The 20,266-nt window shown below is 43.0% G+C and overlaps 1 protein-coding gene across 1 annotated transcript in view; it reads left to right on the forward strand.

The window, feature by feature from the left end:
- The window catches only part of LOC8043756 (nucleolar pre-ribosomal-associated protein 1), a 65,092-nt gene that overhangs the window by 10,436 nt on the left and 34,390 nt on the right, over positions 1-20,266 (forward strand). The window contains exons 3-9 of the mRNA XM_040218905.3: positions 2,892-3,179; positions 4,719-4,815; positions 5,318-5,400; positions 10,872-11,048; positions 13,446-13,567; positions 18,274-18,469; positions 19,159-19,293. Of these exons, the coding sequence (XP_040074839.2) occupies positions 2,892-3,179; positions 4,719-4,815; positions 5,318-5,400; positions 10,872-11,048; positions 13,446-13,567; positions 18,274-18,469; positions 19,159-19,293 (1,098 nt within the window). The remainder of the gene's footprint in view (positions 1-2,891; positions 3,180-4,718; positions 4,816-5,317; positions 5,401-10,871; positions 11,049-13,445; positions 13,568-18,273; positions 18,470-19,158; positions 19,294-20,266) is intronic.

The following is a 20,266-nucleotide window of genomic DNA, read 5'->3' on the forward strand; positions in this document are numbered from 1 at the left end:
CCCGAGATACGCTTTCCACGTGTTGCTGTGTCCCCTCTCCAAGGTCGTGTGACACTCTTATGGCCTTGGATTGGCTCCAGTGGCTCGTAGCATCCGCTGCGCCCGGACGTAAGGTGAAACGGAGTATAGGCAGATTTTTTTACAGTTTAAAATTGTGCCTGTAAATAATTTATTTGAATATAGATTTGCCTGTTTTTACAAAAAGAAATAATTATGAACAATGATCAATTTCTCAAGTTTTGTAGAATATGCACCTCCTCTTACCCCATAAGAAACTGGAACAAAAAGTTTCCCCAGTTTTGTGTCCGTCACCAAATAAATGTAGACACAAAACTTTGGACAGCTACCGCCATCTATGACCGACGGCGGCAACCAGACAACCGGCTTGCCGGTTGTCTGGTTTTCACCGTCGCTTATAGATGGCGGCAACCTTTCCAGGCCTTTTTACTCTGGTTTTCATCAGAGTGGAAAGGCTGAATTTCCCTACCTGTCGTCCTAGAAATCGTCCTCCAGGTCGTTTTAGGAGTTGTCCTTGAGGTTGTCCTAGATATTGCACTTGAGGTCATTCGAGAAGTTGTCCTCGAGGTCTTCCTAGAAGTCATCCTTAAGGTCATCCTAGATATCGTCATCGAGGTCGTCCTAGAAGTCGTCCTTGAGGACGTCTAGACATTGTCCTCGAGGTCGTCGTAGAAGTCGTCCTTGAGGTTGTCGTAGACGTCATCCTTGAGGTTGTCCTAGGCATTGTCCTTGAGGTTGTTCTAGACGTTGTCCTAGGCGTTGTTCTTGAGGTCGTCCTAGATGTCGTCCTTGAGGTCGTCCTAGAAGTCGTCCTTGAGGTCGTCTTAGACATCGTCCTCTAGGCGTCGTCCTTGAGGTCATCCAAGAAGTTGTGCTTGAGGTCGTCCCACCATAGTACAGCTTCACTGGTCTTCCTTCACCTGAGTGGAAATGCTGAAAGTTATTTTATTGCCCAGGTGCAGAACACATAATGGCTTTGTTATGCTGGGTTATATCTTGCCTAAATTTTCGAATTCTCCCTTGTGTGATCTTTTGAACCATGTCTTTTTCTACTCTCCGTAACTATTTTCTGTAACTCACTATTGTTTCAGCTGTTTGTTAACTAATCTCTTTATTTATGTAAAAGTAAAATTTGTATAGTGCATACTGTGATAATATGTAATCATGTTGCACAGTGTTATATGTGTGCTTTCACTGCTGACTTGTAAAGGGTGGTTGAGGCTCGTCAAGCAGTATAAACTGCTTTCTTCTCGCCACCCCACTTTGTCTTTTCAAACTAAATAAAGGTTGATTGATTCATTCATTGAGCACATAGGAGATTGGCTGGGACTTTATTTTACTTTGTTGAACGGGCATTTTCGTTGTAGAGGCATTCGTTATAAAAGTGTTTGACTGTAGGGTAACCTAACCAGGATGTCTTAATTTTTTTTATGTACCCTGCGATCATGTGTGCTAAAAGTATGAAATCTTTAGTGGGGAGTGAAAAACTCGTTTAGTCTGGCACAAGTTGTGTTCATAATGTTTTTCTTGATGTCTTTTTATAATGTATATTCCTGCTTGGACTCGGATGAGGGTGCAGCATTAGTAAATAAATAATGTACATTGAAAGTGCCGGATTAAGTAATGTTCTGCTCGAGGGTATGTATCTTTGAGTAACAACTTGGGAAGGCTTATAATTCTTTAAAAAATCTATAGCAGGAAACGCTGTTTGGGAAGCTGTAATGTCATAATTGACGCTTTGCTAAGAATCATTGAGAGCACACTAGAAGCCAAAGGGATTATTATCCGTTTGAGTGCGTTAATGCTCAGCAGCTCAGTTGCACATGCAGGCTAAACTAACAACAGATGCTCAGTTCACTAGTTTAATTCTCACTTCTGCCAGTTTCCATTGGACACACGTGTCTGTGTGCGTTCATTCAAAAACTGCTGCGAGATGCACACTACGGACCTATGACCAGTTGTACTGTGCTGGCCAAATTTCACTTTATTACGGATACATGAGATCCTACTGACTTCCCGCTGTATTGGATACTTCTGCGTAATTGACAGCACCTATAGCACCTAGAACAGAAATCTGTCGCGGCATGTTCGCTCACCAGCTTCGTCGAGCGAATCAGATTTTCAGTGCCTGGTAGTCTAAAGACGAAGCCGTGAAAGCAGGTTAAAAAACATGCAATGAAAATTCACAATAAATATTTAGTTTTTAATAAATCTGGCTTTTAGATGTAGAGAGCCAAGCCCGGAACTGATCAAACGCCTAATGACGATGCTTGTTTTAACATTGAAGAGGCACTCAAGTGGATTTTGAGATTGTCTATTTATTGTCATAACTCAATCTACAAGCTCTAAGCATCTTAAAAAACCCGAAATCACATTCAAGAGCGGCCGATTTCTCTATTAACAGTCCAATCAAAGATCTTTCTGTGCTGTGGCGCAGAACACCAGGGAATGCCTCCAGACGGGAAGGCAGCAAGGGAGGGCACGCGACAGCCAATCACGAGTAAAAGCTTCCCTGCAGACTGATTTTTTGAAGGCGCGCATATCAGAAAATTTAGTCTGCCGGGAAGTTGTCACCCGTGATTGGCTGCTACGTGCCCTCCCCTGCTGCCTTCCCGTCAGGTGGCACCCCCTGGTGTTCTTCTGCACCACGGCACAGAAAGGGGGGGCGTGGCACAATCTTTGATTGGATTTTTAATAGGAGAATCAGCTGCCCTTGAATGTAATTTCCGGTTTTTTTAGGATGCTTAGAGCTCATAGATTGAGTTATGATGGTAAATAGACAATCTCAGAATCCACTTGAGTATTCCTTTTAAGGAACGGTTGTGGACTCTGCTTGGGTGGTGGTCGTAACTTCCCGGCGTGTCCCTGCGCAGCTGGTGCCGGTGTACCAGTGCCTGGAGCGCATCCTGTCGCGGGTGGCAGAGCACTTCCCGCACTTTGGGGCCAGGGCCTTGCTGTCGGTGCAGCAGGTACTGCAGCGGCATGGACGGATGGTGCAGCAGTCGCTCTCCCGCCGGGCCAAGGCCAATCACGTCAAGGCGGCCCTGCGCATGCTCACAGCCATGGTCACCCTCGGCCCCGAAGGTGCCCGCTACGTCACTTCAGTGGTCAACTTTGAGGGCGGCGACTTCAGCATCTGCCTCTCCTGGCGCAATCGAAAGGTGAGCTTCTTTCAACTGCCCTAGTGATGTTACGGGAGACTGTGGATTTTTAAACAAGTTAGTTTGAGGCCGTTGTTTAAACAAAATGTAGACCTTTTTCAAGTAAACTCGTGCACATGCGTACATCCTCTTTCCTGGCCTTGCTTCCCGCCATCAGCACTTTCAGAAGGCACGACGAACATTGTCGGCACATATTTGGTCTGTTTTGACGATTCGTTTTTAAACTTCAGTAGTATGGTGCATAAAAAGTAATGAAAGCCAATGCAATGGCATTATGCCAGTCTGTTCTGACGGGGGGAGACATTTTCGACTGCCCTTCATTTGCAGTTGGCAGACGTACCCCCAGACGATGCTCGTTACTTGAAAAAGGTCCATTCTTCGGACTACAGTAAAATGCTGAAGGAGTGCCCTATCTATTTTTACTGAAAAGTGGGTTAATCTAGACATGGGTCGAATTGGGTGGTCAACATATAATTTGCGAGATTCCCAAAATAGTGGGTGCTTGGAATGAAGTGGGCGCTTCTGTGGTTTTTTACGGTAAGCTGTATGCTGCCATTGTCCTCTCAATGGAATCCAGCGCCCAAGAATAGAAACAAAGAAAATGCCAGTGTACAAAGGTGGTTATGATAGGGCATAGAACAAAGACTGATCCTGCAGGTTGGGTAAGGGAGTAGATGCTCTTCTCCAAGCAGTAGTGTTATATGAATGAGATGTGGCATCGAAAGGCAATCAACTGCAGGGCACTGACAACCATTCTATTGCTCTTTCTGTTGTCTGTCTCGCAGCTTGCCTTGCATTTGACATTTTGAATGTCATGTTTGGGTCTCCCACCTTTGAAGTGCAACAACTCAATATCTACAAACAAGTGCTTCTTCCAACTGGAGCAGCGGGCACTGTGCCTTTTGAAAAGTGAAGCATCTAGTATGCATGCACCATTTCACAGCTGGTACCACTGGTATAATGTGACATAGGAAGCATGAGAAGATGGCAGCACATCTGTGACTTTATGAGAATGTCTCCTGTACTAGAGGGGAAGATGATAATGGAAGTTAGAGGTTATGGGTTGTGCTGTGTTGTGAACAATTTGGCAACTACAGGCTTAAAACATACAGCATTGCTGGATGCTGTGCTTCATATAAAGTGTAGCAAAACCCTGGATTAACTCTGGGCAATTCTTCATTGATTGAACATAAGAATGCACAGAACTTACTATGGTAATAAAATACTAAAAAAAAAAAAAAGACTGATCCTTAGCATTCTGTGGTCGTGCACGCCCTTCACATTCAAAGTTGTTGTGGTAGCGGGAATTCCTTTTTACTAATAAAATGGGTGCTTAGTCCTGGACTAAGCACCCATCTAGCGCTGATTTACAGTTGAGAGTCAGTGCTAGACCCATTTTCATGTTCTTGTTCTCATCTGTCTTTTGTGCTATTTATTGTTCATAATGCTTAGTCCTGCATAAGAAATTTATTTTGCCCATGTAATAAGGATTAATGTATGGTTTGTGCTAATTTAAAACCTGTTTTTGACACCTGAAAGGATCCAGAAGATGTGCGGACTTGTGCTGTGTACCTGCTGATGTCCATCCTGATTGTTGGAAGCAACTCGGTCGCGCGGCAGATCATGCGGTACAAGGGTATGTGTGAATAACTCCAGGAAAGCGGACAGTATTAAGTGTTCAAAATAAGAACCTATAGAGTGAGGACTTTGTGCTTATTCAGCGCTATCCGACAAAATCTTGCGGCGCGTTGTGCCTACCGAGTAAATCTCTTGAGTTGGTTCAGAAAGCATGTGCTTGGAGTCACAAATAGACCCTTTTTGAAATTTCGAGATGATGCATAGACTATGTGCGGCCGCCATTAGTTGGTCATGCCCTGTGAGCACGGATTGGACGCAAGCGCTTCGTCAGCATTTGGAGTGTACAAGGGTCGAAATGCATTCCACAGGAGTTCTGCGTAAGTACTCGATGCAAACTCTGAACCAATCACGGACTTTACGCCGGAAGCAATGAGACCAACTAATGTCAGCTGCGGCTAATCTATACATTGTTTCACAATTTCGGGAAGGGTCTATTGTAGTGATTTCGCTCTCTGCTGGAACCACACAATTTATTCTTTGACTTCTGCTGTTTTTTCCAGGCCTTCTGAATAGCATTTTTCCTGGCCTGGTGTATGATCGTGCTTCTTTCATCTGCAGCTTCCTCACCACCATAAAAACTAAGGTAATTTTTTTTTTCAAACTTCGGTGTGCCTTCAACACAGTGTCCTAATCTTTTGTTGGCCATTATTCATGTCTATATTTCACCCATACTTTGAAGCCTTCTATCAGTGGCGTAGGCAGAGGGAAGAAGTTTGGGTGTCGAAACCTCCCCTCCCCCCGCCTTTGAAGCATGATTTTAAGCACGCCCCCGAGTAATACCTTGACCGAGAGGTGCGCGCTTAAGTCCCCACTGTTATGAAACCACCATACCGATGTGGTCGTGTCAACGGCGTGTACTTCTGATCTCCGAAAATGGGACATGCATAGGTCGCTTTGTCAGAGTACTTATCAGTACTCTGACAAATGATGAAACGATGCCTCCCCTCAAGGCATCGCTTTGTCGTTTACTTATTGTTTTTTGTTTTGCACTGTGGCACTTAGCATGGCCACATGTTTTCGAAATACTACACGCATGCCTTAAAGAAGCTGTGCAACAATTTCAGGGCTTTGCTTAAATTATTGTGGAAGTTGATGCCTGACATCTCTGAAGTGAACTACAAAAAACAGATTTTGCCTGGATACCCTAGTTTTTATTTTAAAAAAATGAAAAAGATCCAGGTTTTTGCCGCCTCTCAACTCGTAAGTCGTCTTCCGGGTCACGTGCTCAGTGACGTTAATGGGGTAGATGCGGTGTTCCGGAAAAGTTCTCTCTTTAGAACCATCAATGAGCAGCGAGAACTCATCCGTTCGCGACCGCCTGACCACATGCTGGCGGGCGCCGTGCAAACAATATGGTGAAAGGAGGAAAGTCTCATCCGGGTCCGGCCATACCCACCCGGCCCTGTCCCCCTCCCCCTTTGGCTTCTGGCGGCTGTTCGCTGTAGCAGAGAGAGCTGACAACTTTGTGGAGCTAGGATAGATGGCGCCACTAAAACTCCGTATAATAAAAGTTTTGTCGATGACACCGGGTTATTGACACATTTATATATATGTTGGAACTACAAGATTTATAGAAAAGTTACCTCTTATCGAGCAGGTATTCGTACAACTTGCTATCTTTCCACAAGATTCCCTATTGACGTCACGCTGCATGTTTCTCATGGCCGCCGCTCGCGGCTACAGGTCAAGAAATATTCTGAGTTTTGCCTCGCTATTACGCGGCAGAATCGCAACATTTCGACGAAAGGAGGTGTGTTTTCTGTCATTTGTGACAAGGGGAACAATATCGAAAGCAGAAGATGCCAATTCTTTCAATGTTAAAATCGTTGCACAGCTCCTTTAAATTGCGTATACCATAAAGTCTCGTATGAACGCCCCCCCCCCCCCCCCCCCCGAGAAATCACCCATCCTGTTTTTTTTTATCACGTCTACCGCGTGATCTGTGCTGTATCGGTATGTGACTAGCGTTTTCGCCGCGGATTCCCCCGCGCGCTTATCGCACTGTGACACTCTAATCTGCAGCATCCGCGACATGCGGGGTATCCGTTCTAGTGACATGCAAATTCCCAGCTCATTCCCACTTTTATATTTGTCTGCGATTTTTGCACGCAATATTGGTTCCCGTGACACCCGAGTTTGTAGCAGCCGGGCTCTTGCGTGTAGATTGCGCTGTGAAGCACGAATGTGCTGCATTCGCTTTCTTCTGCCGTACTCGTGACAGGGGAGTTCATAGCGAATTCCGCATACTTATCACCCATGATAGTTTGCCGTGTCTGCGATATGTATCATTAATGAAAAGACAGGGAGTGTGCAGGTGAGCTGGTGATAGTTAATCATGATGTTTAAAACCTGAGTCTGAGGTGAGGGAAAAATGAGTAAACTTTGAAGTAGAAGATCACCATTTACCTTTTCATTTTGGGTGGGCATATTTTTAGGATCTTATGGTGTATAAACATACCTAAGAGCCTGCTGGCATGTGTTCACCTATCATGTAATCTCTGGGGAAAGCAATAACTACTCTACAAAATTAAACACATATTTGGCAGAATATTTTCATTTGTTCTTTGCTTGTTTGGGGTAAGTGCATTTCCTGAGACCGCTTCCATGCTTCTCATTCGTGTTGTAATTGTAACATATAAAAGCGATAATTGGTTGACTCAATCATCTGTAGATTTTCTTGTAAATGAATAGTCTTTGGCACACAAACAGCAAGCCGGCGGGAGGACGAGGAGAATGGTGGGAATGTCCTGCTGAGCAAAGCAAATTCTAAACCATTGTGCTAGAACGCATCCAAGCGATTGACTTAAGAGGAAAGCCTTCCATTTTATGGTCTTACGTGCTAGTTTTGTCAGTCACTTTTTTTTTTTATTAAACTCCTAAACAAGCTTTTTCTTAAGTCAGTCATGCCTGTTCTAGTAAAGGGTTAATTAAGCACATATGTATGAGCAGGGATGGTATAGGTGGTATCATGAAGTTTTCAATATTTGGCATTTGTACTTTTATCAGATAGTGTGGATTTGTACTCTTTTGAGTATTGGAGTACTTTTGTTTGCTAAACAGGGACTTGGAACATTTGTATTTCCTGATAATGAGAACTGTAGTCAGTGCTGAACTTTATTTCATACCATACTATTGCATCTTAAAATGGTTTTGTTTTCAACTTTTGGAATGTGCCATTTAGGTTGTTAAATAGGCGCAACATTTTGTTTTCATGAGGTTTACGTTGTGCTTCTCTTGTTGACTATGTTTTCTATTGGAAATCCATGAGAGGAACCAACCCGCTACCAGGACAGTTCTCAATAGCTGACATTAAAATATTTTTTTTTATGCTATAAGCTGTAATATATTTAAGGAAAAGATATGCTTGTAAATAATTCTGGAACGTTATGTGGAGATGCTTTTTCATTGATATTATTTTTTTTGTATTTAGAAAATCACATCTGCGCTTATAGCCCTGAGTTTGACCTGGGTGATCAGCATTAAGATTTACTTATGCTTCTACGAAACTCGACTTTTGTTGAGCTTGCTTCCACCCTTGTGCTTTGGGACATGCTTGTGGCTTTTAAAGCTCTCTAGTCTCATTCAACAAACTCCAAAGATCTATACAGCAGAACCCCTCTGTAGTGAAGACAGTTTTTGAGGGAAATATCTTTACTACATTGGTATCTTCATAGTATACCATGAATGACGGTAACAGTATTACAAGCATGCTTCAATATTGGTTCACTAGATTCTTATCTTTGCAATATCAAACTTCACTATGTAGAGTTTCTACTCTACCGTGAAATGTCGGTGGAGCGGCCACCCCACTGTAACTGAAAACTCCCCAGGGTTAAGGGAGGACACTAACTGGGAATGTCAACTTTTGAACCATTCACTCAATCGGCATGATATTTGCAGGTCGTGTTTGTGGCCATATAGAAGGCTATGCAAAGTTTCAGCCCTTTAAACAAATTTTATGAGGTACTATACCCCCAGAACGAAGTAAAGCATAGTTTTGCATGGAATCTGCTCAATGAATCTATCACTGAGAAATGGTGTCGATAACCACACATTTTTTGGTGGAATGCATACTGGAATACCTGTTGCCGGTTACTATAAAAAGAAATTTCAGAAAATATGCAGTTTCCAAGTAAAAAAAAATGTATGAATTTTTTTTTTACATATACCAAGTTCTGCTAATTACAATTTTTTATAATAAAGGAACATGAAAATGCAAAATCTAAGTTTATAGTAACCAGCTTCATAAAATTTTAGTGTATAAGCCGTAAAAATGAACTCTCTTGATAGTTTCATACTGAAACGATAGATTTATTAAGTGAAATTTATGCCAAAAAGTGCAACTGAGAAAAACGCGTTCGAAGTGCTCGAACCTCCACTTTTTTTTTTTTTTGTATCGGTGAACTGAAAATAATTGATAAAAAATAACTATCAAGTGTAAACAAATGAAGTTTTTTGGGTACTATACTCCCTTAGATGTTGGCAGATGTAAATATGGCAATTTTCAAAATACATTTTTTAAAGATTTTTTTTTGCTGAGTAGTGGCTCCCCTAATCTAGATATGGGCGCTTGTCCAGTCAAATCGGGTGCTTAAGGTATAGTTTGCTGAATTTCCGAGTTTAGAACACGTTAGTAGTGGGTGCTCTAACAAAGTGTCGCTTCCACGTCGCGGTATGTTACAGTACATCCCTTGCGTGAAATTCCAGGTTTGCAGACTCTCAAATATTGGGGCTTTTACGGTTTTGTGGAACAATCTGCGGAAAACCCATGAGTGTCTGGCTCACAGAGGGTTTCTTATATGTTGTGCTGTTTCAGAACTGCCAAGGTTTCACTTTAAAGGGCAACTCCGCTCAATTCCGAAAAATTTAGGCTTCCATGTGATTCACATTCACAAAGTAATACTCAACAACTCTACGTCTTCGGATTCGCGAAATGTGGAATAATATTTGTGTAATCCTAATTTAAACATCAGCAGATACCGAAACCGAAACTTCGGTTGCGTCAGGCAACATTGGTCTCGGGTCGTCACAGTCATGGGCACCTCACGTCGAACCACGTGGTCTTGTGACGTTCGGAAGGGAGCGAGAAACAGGACACGCGACGCGGGCAGGTCCTTCTTTTTTTGGACGCGGGCAGGTCGCTTTGCATGGCGTGGACGGTGATGGCCCGGGGGAGAGGGGGAAGGGGAGAAGACGAAAGAGGAGAAGGGGAGCGGAGAAACAGACCGATAAGCGCGGAGGGCAGCGGTGATCACGTGAACGCCCGGTCAGCCAACACCGGGAGGAGAAACTCATGACGTCATCAATAAATTTCGCTCTGAAAAGTAAAAACAAGCAAAACGTGAGAATGAAGTATGCATGCCTCTGATGTAGTGGTGCAACGTTGGCCGCTCCAACTCCGTGGCATTGACTGCGCTGATGATTGCGCCTCGCGCCGCACGCTAGAGTTGGCAGATTTCGGCGACTTGGCTCGCTTGAAGGTTCGCTGGCCAGTTTATTAAATATATAGACGGAATTAGATCGTAATATTTGACATGGGGTCTTCCTATATGATACTGAAGAGGGCTACATAGTTTTCTAAATATCAAAAATAAATCGGAGTTGCCCTTTAAGGCCCTTCACACTCTTGCGACCGAGTACGACCGAGAGAGAGGAGATCTAACTTAAAACTTCTTAAAATTTCTAAGGACGAGAGAACACACTGGCATTCTGGTGCCATCTATGCAGTGACCCTGGAACTGCATTTCACAAGAGCGAAGGTTTTGCGGGATTTCCGAGGTCAAATGTGCGTAATACCTATAAGAACGGCTCGTTTATAACGTTGACAAAAGTTTTTCGAGCCAAGAAAGAAAGGGTAATGCGCGAGTGAAATACAAAATATGCCGGACCGCCAAGTTTCCACTGCTACCCAATAGATGGTGTCAGTGTGTCCTCTGGTTGTAAGAGGTTTTAAGGAACCCAGTTTTAAGAGGTCGTAAGAGTGTGAACGGGCCTTTAGAATGTCCCCCTCGTTGACCTCGTGATGGGCTGAAAAACGGAGTGCTCGTCTCGCAGGTTGTGGAGAACATGTCGGTGACCAAGACGACCAAGGCGAAGATGCTCAACGACAAGTCCCTCAAGCCCGTAGTCCAGCTCCTGAGCTGGGAAGGCCCAAGGCAGTGGAAGCCCGGCAAGTGGAACAAGTTTGCTCCCAGCGAGGAGCAGGAGGACGACGAAACACGGGCCGTACTGGTGAGGAAGCGAGTTCGGGACCGACAACGATTCTCGAAGCCGTTAGCTTGGCGGTGGCTGCAGTGTACCACAGTAATGCGTTAGAACTGGTCGTAAAGCAGTTCATGCAAGACGTGCGGTGGGGTGGGGGAAAGAGACAGGAGTGGAACGTTGCAAATCGTAATCGTTGACCTTGGTGGTCCTAAGCAGCGAAATAAATAAATTTGTCAAATTCGGGGGGGTGTTTTTGGGAGTTTATTTTTTGCCAAACATTTGGAGTTTAGCAGAGTTCTTTTTTGTCTGGTTCCAAATTCTCTGAAAATCACAGTTCTTCCTATTATAAATAAATAAATAAATAAATAAATCATATTCAGATGTAACAAATGCCAGATAAAGAAATAAAACGCGCTTGTATTAATTAATATTTCTTCATCTGGATTTGGCATTGGTGCCATTGCCATTGGCAATGCTAATTTCTCCTACCACAAAAGTTGCACACAAGTGTTGCTTCAATAAAAGTTGGTACCTTAAAATCAATAAACTCCTGGAGGTACTCGCTGGCAAGCCCATATTCATACCATCCTATCCCATCAATCTACCCCACGGCTGCGCAAAGTTGTGCAGTTAAAAAACAACTCCGCTTCATTTTTATTTTTGAAAATACATTGCAGTCCTCTTCAGTATCGCTTAGGGAGGCCACATGTCAAATATTGCAACCGAGTTCTGTTTGAATGTTTCCGACAAACTTTGAAATGTGCCAAGTTACCGAAATCGGCTGACTCTAGAGGGCGAATTGAGGGGCAACGAACAACATGATCAAGGCTACTGCATTGCCATTGCCAACATTGAGGTGTACATCATCACCACTGCCCCTTTGTGTTTGCTTTTACTACTCTGGGCAAGCGTGATGGGTGACGTCAGCATTGTTTCCCCTTGGAGGTCAGCGGTGTACATGTGATTGGCGTAACACGCCTGCACAGCGTGCTTTTTGGGAGCCATCTGGCCGTCCCGCTATTACCGCCGTTTCCCACATCACAACCACCGTCGTCTTCTCACCTTTTATAATTATTGTCTCTTGGAGTTTCGTTCACACTGCGTGTGCTGACTGAATCGGCAGTTGTGCAGACGTCTTAGAATATCATAGACACCAAAACATGGTGAAGAGTGCGGTGCAGACAACACTTGCGCCTGGCACACGCCCGCTCCAATCTCGCCTGTGGTCGCGCAGAGGATCACGTGACATTTCATACCTTGGTGATGGCCATGTTATTGGTGGCCCGAGGTCAATGTTGCCAGACGAAACCGAAGTTTGGGTCTAGATTTCTGCTCATGTTTAAAGTACGATTTGACAGTGTATACATTCAATTTTTCGCAAAGCGAATGATGTAGTAATGCCTTTATTAATGCTTTTTAATGTGAAAGCAGTCATTACCCTGAAATTTTTAGAGTTGAGCAGAGTTGCCCTTTAGGGATTGTGAGGGTGTGGGCTGTGCGTGCGCCGCCATGCACAGAACATAGGCGCTCGCGCACCACACACCGTGCTCGGCATGGAGTTCACGCCCTGCCCAGCAAGTGGCACATCAGGGCATTGTTGCTCATTGGGGACAATGCGATGGAACAGCAGAGCATACGCCAGGTCGACCAACGAGAGAGAAAAAGGAAGTTATGACTTTAACGGTTGGAAGATAGCTCATGTGGAGTGAATTTATATAGAATAAACCCCTAGACCCTAACAGGATGTAATAGAAAAATTTCAACTGCTCCTCTTCCCCATTTTATGCAATCTTTTTGGTCCATAACTCTCACTGTTACAAAAACACAACCTCTCCTTCCTCTGGAGTAGAAATTGTATGGCCCAAACTAGAAACCAAAACAGTGACTTTTGTTGTGACCCGAATGTGCAATGACCTGTTGTGCTGAATGAACTTCGACAAAATAAGCAGTAAGATCCCTTTTGACAATGGTTCGAGATTTGAAAGATAATTATAGTGGCCTTTTTCCAGGACTATTGACCCCGCACTGATCAAATTGTAAAATGCCGTCTTTTTTTGGAGGGGAGGGGGGGGGGGGGGGGGCATTGTCACATTTGAATTTGGAGTCTATCGGATAAATCTGAATTGACCAAAAGTTTACTGGCGGGTTTTTTTCGGAGTTTTTCGGTATCCAAAAACTTGAAACTTTAGTTATAAGGTTGAAAACTTTGTACACATTTTTTCAGCTTTTTGCTATATACTTACTTACTTTCAAGTTACTCCATCTAGCTTTCATGGTTGACGCATTACTTACTTTCAAGTTACTCCATCTAGCTTTCATGGTTGACGCATACAAGCTTAATTTTTATCACTGAAGCCACTCTTGGCCTGCTTCTTTCTAAATGCTTGCTTCTCACTCGTTTCTTTCACCTTTATTGTTTTTCAGCAAGGATCAAAAGAAGATGCTGAGATGGTGCAGAGCACAGCATACGACTTTCTGGTCACCTTGTGTTGCTCTCACAAGCACGGGATTCTTTTTCGTGACAGCTCCTTTGGCCAGTCTAGCAAGTATGTTTACTTTCCAGTGATCTATTTTTCTAACTTGCTGCCTAGATTTGATATTGATCATGCTCTGTTTCAGCATAATATGGCCGAGTACTAAAGCTAATAATGACCCCTGTAAGCCATTTAGAGCAATGGAGCGAAACACTCTACAGCTCTCCACAGAGGGGTGTACTTCAGTAGAACATTGCCACTTGTCTCTCTCCAACACCCTGATTAGCTGGCTGGGGTCGTAACTTTCACCACTTGCCAGGTTATGCTCATGTGCTGCGTAGAATTCTCCTAGCATTTTAGCTGATGATCTCCTATGGACATTTAGGTTGGCATTTGCAAGACGGTACAGTAGAGACTCATTAATTCAAGCTCTAGGAATGTACGAATGTTGTTTGAATTATCAGAAGTTTGAATTGTCAGAAATTCATTTAAATATGAAAGATAAAATTGTGATTTGTTATATGGATGGCTATACATACGAAGCAGATATTAGACGATTTCCTCTACACAGGCCTGCTTACCACTAGCTGGTATATCACACATGAAACATTGGTGAAATATATGAGATCACTTCATTATTTCTTTAAAAATGTTGTCTATTGTGGATTGTTTAAACAGCAAAATTTTGTTCCCCATCCAGTAAAAAAGTTGTCTAGCCTCACTGAGCGTGCCTCTTATCGAGCACCAATGCACTGTGGAGAAGCAACGCCCATGGGAGTGAGCTCTGCAGGTGTTGCTTCTCCTCGGTGCGCTGGTGCTTGCTAAGAAGCTCGCTCAATGGGCCCATGAGAACAAAAAATATGAATTATTCGAAAACCGCGTTAGAATTCAGCGGCCTATAAATAGGGTTCCGCGTTTTCGGTTTCTATTTTTTCAAAATCGGCATACTTTTTTCGGTGTTTATTTTAAAATTCAATTTTCGGTTTTTTTCGGTGTATATTTATGCTCCCAAACGTTTATCGCCTTCTTTCGGTGAATTAAAATAAACACTAACGGACACCCGATAAGATGATCCTTGTAGCTTTGATATTTATGATCACTCAAAGAATAACTGCACAGATACATTGAAAAAGATATCGAAACTTTATTTTGCAAATGTGTGCAACTGTAAAAGAAACAACAAAAAAAGACGGAAGTACAAACAAGTCAGATATAAACCCTATGCCCAAAAAACGTGGAGCTTTACCTTCTGTACATCGGGATTACGTGATCTTATTAGAGTATACATACATGTACTTTCCCAGGTTTTCTTCGTTGATCCGCACTTTTCCTGTTTTTTTAATATGACCCTGAGCTTCGAGAATGCCCTCTCGACGCTAACACTGGACACTGGCGGGCTGAGGAGATGAAGCGCTGCCTGAGCGAAAATCGGCCAATCAACCAGTTGTGACCGCCAAAAGAGACACGGTGCGACGTTTTGAAGCACAACACAACATGCAGAGCTTGCATCCAGTCTTCCTTACAACGAGTTTGAAAACAGGCTCGTACATGGCGAAGTCATGGGGCATTTCGGACTTCACGTTCCGATCGATGATGCGCACATTAAACCATAACGTCATGATGGCATCTGTGTATCCCATACATTCGGACACGTTTCGGTCGGCACTGTCGTTCCACTTTTTCACCACGGCTCTGCGGTACGACTGGAACGTCAAAGTGACATTTTCCGGTTAAAACTGAATTTTAGAAAATGAATTCGACGTACTTTTATCGGTTTTTATTAGTTTAAGTCGAAAATGGCGAATCTACACACTGACCTTTTTCGGTTAAAACCGAATTTCTGAAAATGATTTCGGCATACTTTTATCGGTTCTTATCGGTTTAAACCGAAAACTCCGAACCCTACCTATAAATATACTGAAATCATAGCGGGAGAACCAAAATTTTGAAATTTGTTTGAATTAACGAGAACTACGAAATATCTGAGTTTGAATTGTGAGCCTACTATTCCCTAGCTAGATTGAAAGCATTTTTTTGTAGCATAGTAAAGTTGAAGTGAGTCTCTGAATCTGGTATGCATATAGTATGTCTTTTTTTATAAAGCAGCTAAGGTTTTTATTCCCTTGGTGCAGTTGGTTTCGTTCCAAACTGTACCTTGTGCACCGCTAATACCATATTTACCGGACTATAGGTGGCACCCTTGTATAAATCACACTTCCATATATTGAGCAGTTTTCGCAGAAAAGTTTTGTAAGTCACACTTTTGTATGAGTCGCACCTCTTTGCATGGTAAGCGCGATGAGTTTTTTTCATTTTAAGTCCATCGGTATAGCGAAATTGGGGTTTTGAACAATCAGTACACATGCCCAACACATCAACTATGCCAATTCCATCAGCCAGTTACAATCTCAAGCAATAGCAATTATGGACTGGTTAAAAAAAAAACCTTCTTGATATTAATGTTAAAAAGACAAAACTAGTATGATTCTATAATCCACACAAAACAGTCACTCTCAACATTCCATTAGTTCTGCACTCTTCTTTCTGCCATCAATGCAACTGCATTCCGGTTGAGTATACAGATAGCGTGAAGTATCTAGGCATATATTTTGATAGTGGTCTGAAATGGAATGTTCATTTTACATACATCTGTAAAAAACTGAGAAGCATTAGTTGCCTATTATATAATACAAAACATTTTTTTCCTGTATCTGTTCGAAGAATGATTGCCCATTCGCTTGCATATGGCGTCCTTCGCTACTCGATCACCGTTTTCGGCCATTCTTCTGACTGTTGGAAAACCAAGGTGGACTGCATCCTGAAAGCTATCCTGAAAAGTATCTCTTATAAACTTAAAATACCTGACAACGCTAATCTTTTCGAATATTTGCAACTACCCAACTTCCAAACCCTTTATGTTCATTCAGTGGTACTGCGGCACTTTTGGAATTCTGATTTCAAAATCTTAAGCCCACCCACACGTGATCTTCGACATACTCACCCTTTTCACATACCTTTTTCCCGCACTCGTTATGGCGAAAGTACGCGTGCGTTTTATGTGCCATATATTTTTTCTCACTTACCACCTGAACTTCTAAACCAAACATCCCTGGGCAAAGTTAAAAAGATGCTTAGAGGTATTTCGTTTTAATAGCAAACTATTGGTTTCGTTTTAGTAGCGAACTATCGCAGACTCATTTTGCTAAGTAATGTGTGCCAATATTAAGCGCCTGCCTTTCTGGAACATTAATGAATATTCTGCTGTTTGTAGGACATTTTAACAGAAGACCTTCCGTGATTTTTTTTGTGCATATTTTCCAGTTTTGTGGTATTTCATTTTGCTTTGACATTGCTATTGATTTCCGTTTTAGTCTGTACATAATATCTTTTCGCGTAAAATCTTCAAGTTATAACTAGAGTGACTAACTTCATGGAATTATGTTTACATTTTTTTGTCTGTTTTATATTATTGTATTTTGAGTAACTACCCATGCTACATATCGTTTTTTTTTTATTGGAGGATGGCGTCGCACAAGCCACGTGTTGGCTTTGATGCATCCGCAATACCAAACTTTTCTATGATGGTAGCAATAAACACTTATTATTATTATTAGCTGGTTCACACGTACCATTTGATGCGCTACAACTTTGACGTTTTGACTCGCGAGAAAGGCCCATAGCACGGCATTGTCTGGCGAGGACAATTGAGTGTGTCGCAGCAGAAAGACCTAAATGCTCAAAATGAGAAGGTAGTCGGCTTTATTCAAGTGTACACATGCCGTGTGAACGGAAGTTTAACGCGCCAGACACCCGTGAATTAAGCTTTGGACCACTTGGCCTTGCCTAGGTCAAGTCGCAGCGATGACGTGAGCATCAACACGCAGGCAGATAGACAAATCTTGACACGCTTCTTTCGGTACCGCTAAAAGATTGGCGAGCCGCAATTCTTCCTTTTACATGTAGCAACATGGTTGGAGCATGGCAGATAAAAACTGCTCATCAAACAGGAACTAAGAAAGACACGAGAAAATTTTATGTAAATGTGTTGCTTGTGTGTTTATACAGCCTTGATGCTAGTACGCCTCAACGGGTGACCTGTCTCTTAGCTATAGATGAGAAATTTAGGCAGTGCAGTACATCCGCTAACTTGCAGTGTTTAACGTGCACCACGCAGTAGTGATTACACGGATGCTTGCCGGTACGAAAATTATCCAGATTGAAACGGGCAGGGGGTGGGGATCGAACCCAAGAGGTTCTGCAGTGCAAGCTTTCGCTCCACGCTCCGAGCTGAGACGCGTTAGCCCACTTGGCCACCGATCCCTCCATTTTCTGTAATGCGTGTATACCAGCCCACTTACCTTTCAGTGTTACTGGTCTGATGCAAAAAAATATGGAACCATGGCTGAATTAGGCAACGTCAATCTCATGCTGTAAAAGCTTTATTCTCACTCTCTTGCCTACCCACATAGAGCCGTCTCGGGGAAACCGTATAATTTCTCGCTTTCTGAGTCAGTTCTGAAAAGTGTAGAAGGGTGTGGCAACTGCAGTGCCTCCTGGAAGGGGCAACACCATTTATGGCTACATAGTTACGGGGCTCTACGAAAGGTGGCGTGTGGTACGTTAAAAAATGACCTCTCACCGTGGGTAAAAAAAACACAAAAAACACGCATGTAAGTCGGATCATTGTATAAAACATACCAAAAATTGTTTGAAAAAAAAAACCAGGGTTTGTACACCTGAAAATACGGTAATTGCTTTGTTTGCCCTTTTCCTTCTAGAAATGTCAACCATGTGATCACAGCAGTTCTTCAGTCCATGGAGCAACCCTACGAGCATCCACGATGCTCTGCATTCTTGGTAGAAGTGCTCAAGGCGTCACCTGACCAGATTGCGCATTACCTCCACTCCTGGCAGTCCATCATGGCTTACTCTACAGTTGCAACAACAGAAAAGCTCATCATGCTTCTCACTCAAGTAAGCAAACACTCGGCCTTCTTTGGTTTAGAAATTGCTTATTAGTAACTATAACCTGGGTTTATGTGAGAAAGTAGTAAGACAGGACTTTGCTAGCAATGAACTGGTATTTCGAATAGTTTTAAACTGCTGTTGATGTGGATATATTCCTTTTACTATTCAAAGGTCCTGAAACATTTCTTAGAGGGGTTTATGGAGGGTTTGTTTTTTTCTTGTTTAATGTATTACTTGTACAATGCAAGCATTTTGCTTTGTGCCAGCAACAACAAGGATGTTTTTACTGGTAGTAAGCTCCCTTTTATAAGTATGCATTAACACACTGTCGCTTGCACTGTCATCCAATACAACCAAGGGTACGGCTAAACTTAAAGACAACTTTTCAAAGAAATTCCGGGAATGGAAAGAATATGCATGCATAGCTTTTACTGCATTGCCGTAGAAAATTGATAGTGGATAGATTTCGTAGATGTCGATTGCTCTGGGATTTTTCCAAACATATTTTGCATGCCATTTTCTTTTGACCCTTGTTAGGCAAAGGGGACAGAATTCTCAGGTACCATATTTACGTCTCTCATTCTCATCTTAAGCTTTTAGGTAGCCTCCTGCATTTTATGGGGAAAAGCTCTGGAGACCGAATTGTATTTGTACTTACGAGATTCTTTAAAAACAAGAAAAAAATCAATTTGTAGGTGGCAGAGGTGCAAGACGTGGAAACTTCCTTGCATGCGACGGCTGAGAAATCTCCCGAAAAGATCTGCAAGCTTGCATCCTGTCTGTCCCTCTTGAGTCTTGTGCGGTCTGCTGGGGAAGCCCATAGCTTACAGGTGAGTAGCTCCATTTGTTTAGTCATCCTTCACTATTCACTCATTTGTGGCCTACACAAAAATTGTATGAGTGTAAATTGAACGAGGCACATTTGATTTGGCACATTTTGACGGACGAAAGCAGCACACAGATACAGGCACCTACTGCACTTTTTACATTTTCTGGGATGAATGAAAGCAAGTGTTCAGTATGGGAGGAGAGGTCAGTGGTTCTCGAGTGGCTGTCTTTCATTGTTCTGCCTTGAAGACGGAAGAGCCGTGGGTTGAGCGAAGAATTACCATATTTTCTCGCATGATGAACACACTTTTTTTTCCGAAAAATTGACACATATTTGGGAGAGGGGGGGGGGGGGGGGGGGCGTTCATTACAAGGGGTAAAATTTTTGCATTTACACACTTCGTGCAAATGTCATATTAGGTTCCAATATGACACAGCAAGGTGCTCTGGCACGTCTCCAGTGATGGGGGCGCACCCACGGCTGGTCGGGGGCGCGCCCCCATCATAAATTGCAAACCTTTTTAGGGCGCTTTCCAAGTGCCTTTTGCCGAAGGAAAAGTGCTCTACGAAGCTCACTCAGCACGAAAAGCAACACGACTGAAAAGCAACACGACCGTTCTTAGGCCATATATATTGCTAGTATATCCGGCGGGCACGCTCAGGTATAATCCGCTACTACGCATATAAAAACTCGTACGAAGTCCAACCCCCAACCCCCGACCGCCGAAGCCCGCTTGCATGGATCAAGTTTCGCTCACGGAGACAAGAACTCGTACGATGTCCAAACTAATCGCCAACTGCCGACCCCCGAAGCCCGCTCGCACCGATCAAGTTTCGTTCACGGAGAGGCAACCAGACACTCTCAGCCTACAGCGCAGCGTGCACCTTGCTGTGTCTTTCTGTTGCGGATTAAATAAACGCATTTATCCGGAGTATGTGAAATTAGGCCTAACCACTTTCATGATTTCGCTGTCT

The sequence above is a fragment of the Ixodes scapularis genome, unplaced genomic scaffold, assembly GCF_016920785.2.
Source record: "Ixodes scapularis isolate PalLabHiFi unplaced genomic scaffold, ASM1692078v2 PGA_scaffold2__306_contigs__length_199485367, whole genome shotgun sequence".
Classification (NCBI taxonomy): domain Eukaryota; kingdom Metazoa; phylum Arthropoda; class Arachnida; order Ixodida; family Ixodidae; genus Ixodes; species Ixodes scapularis.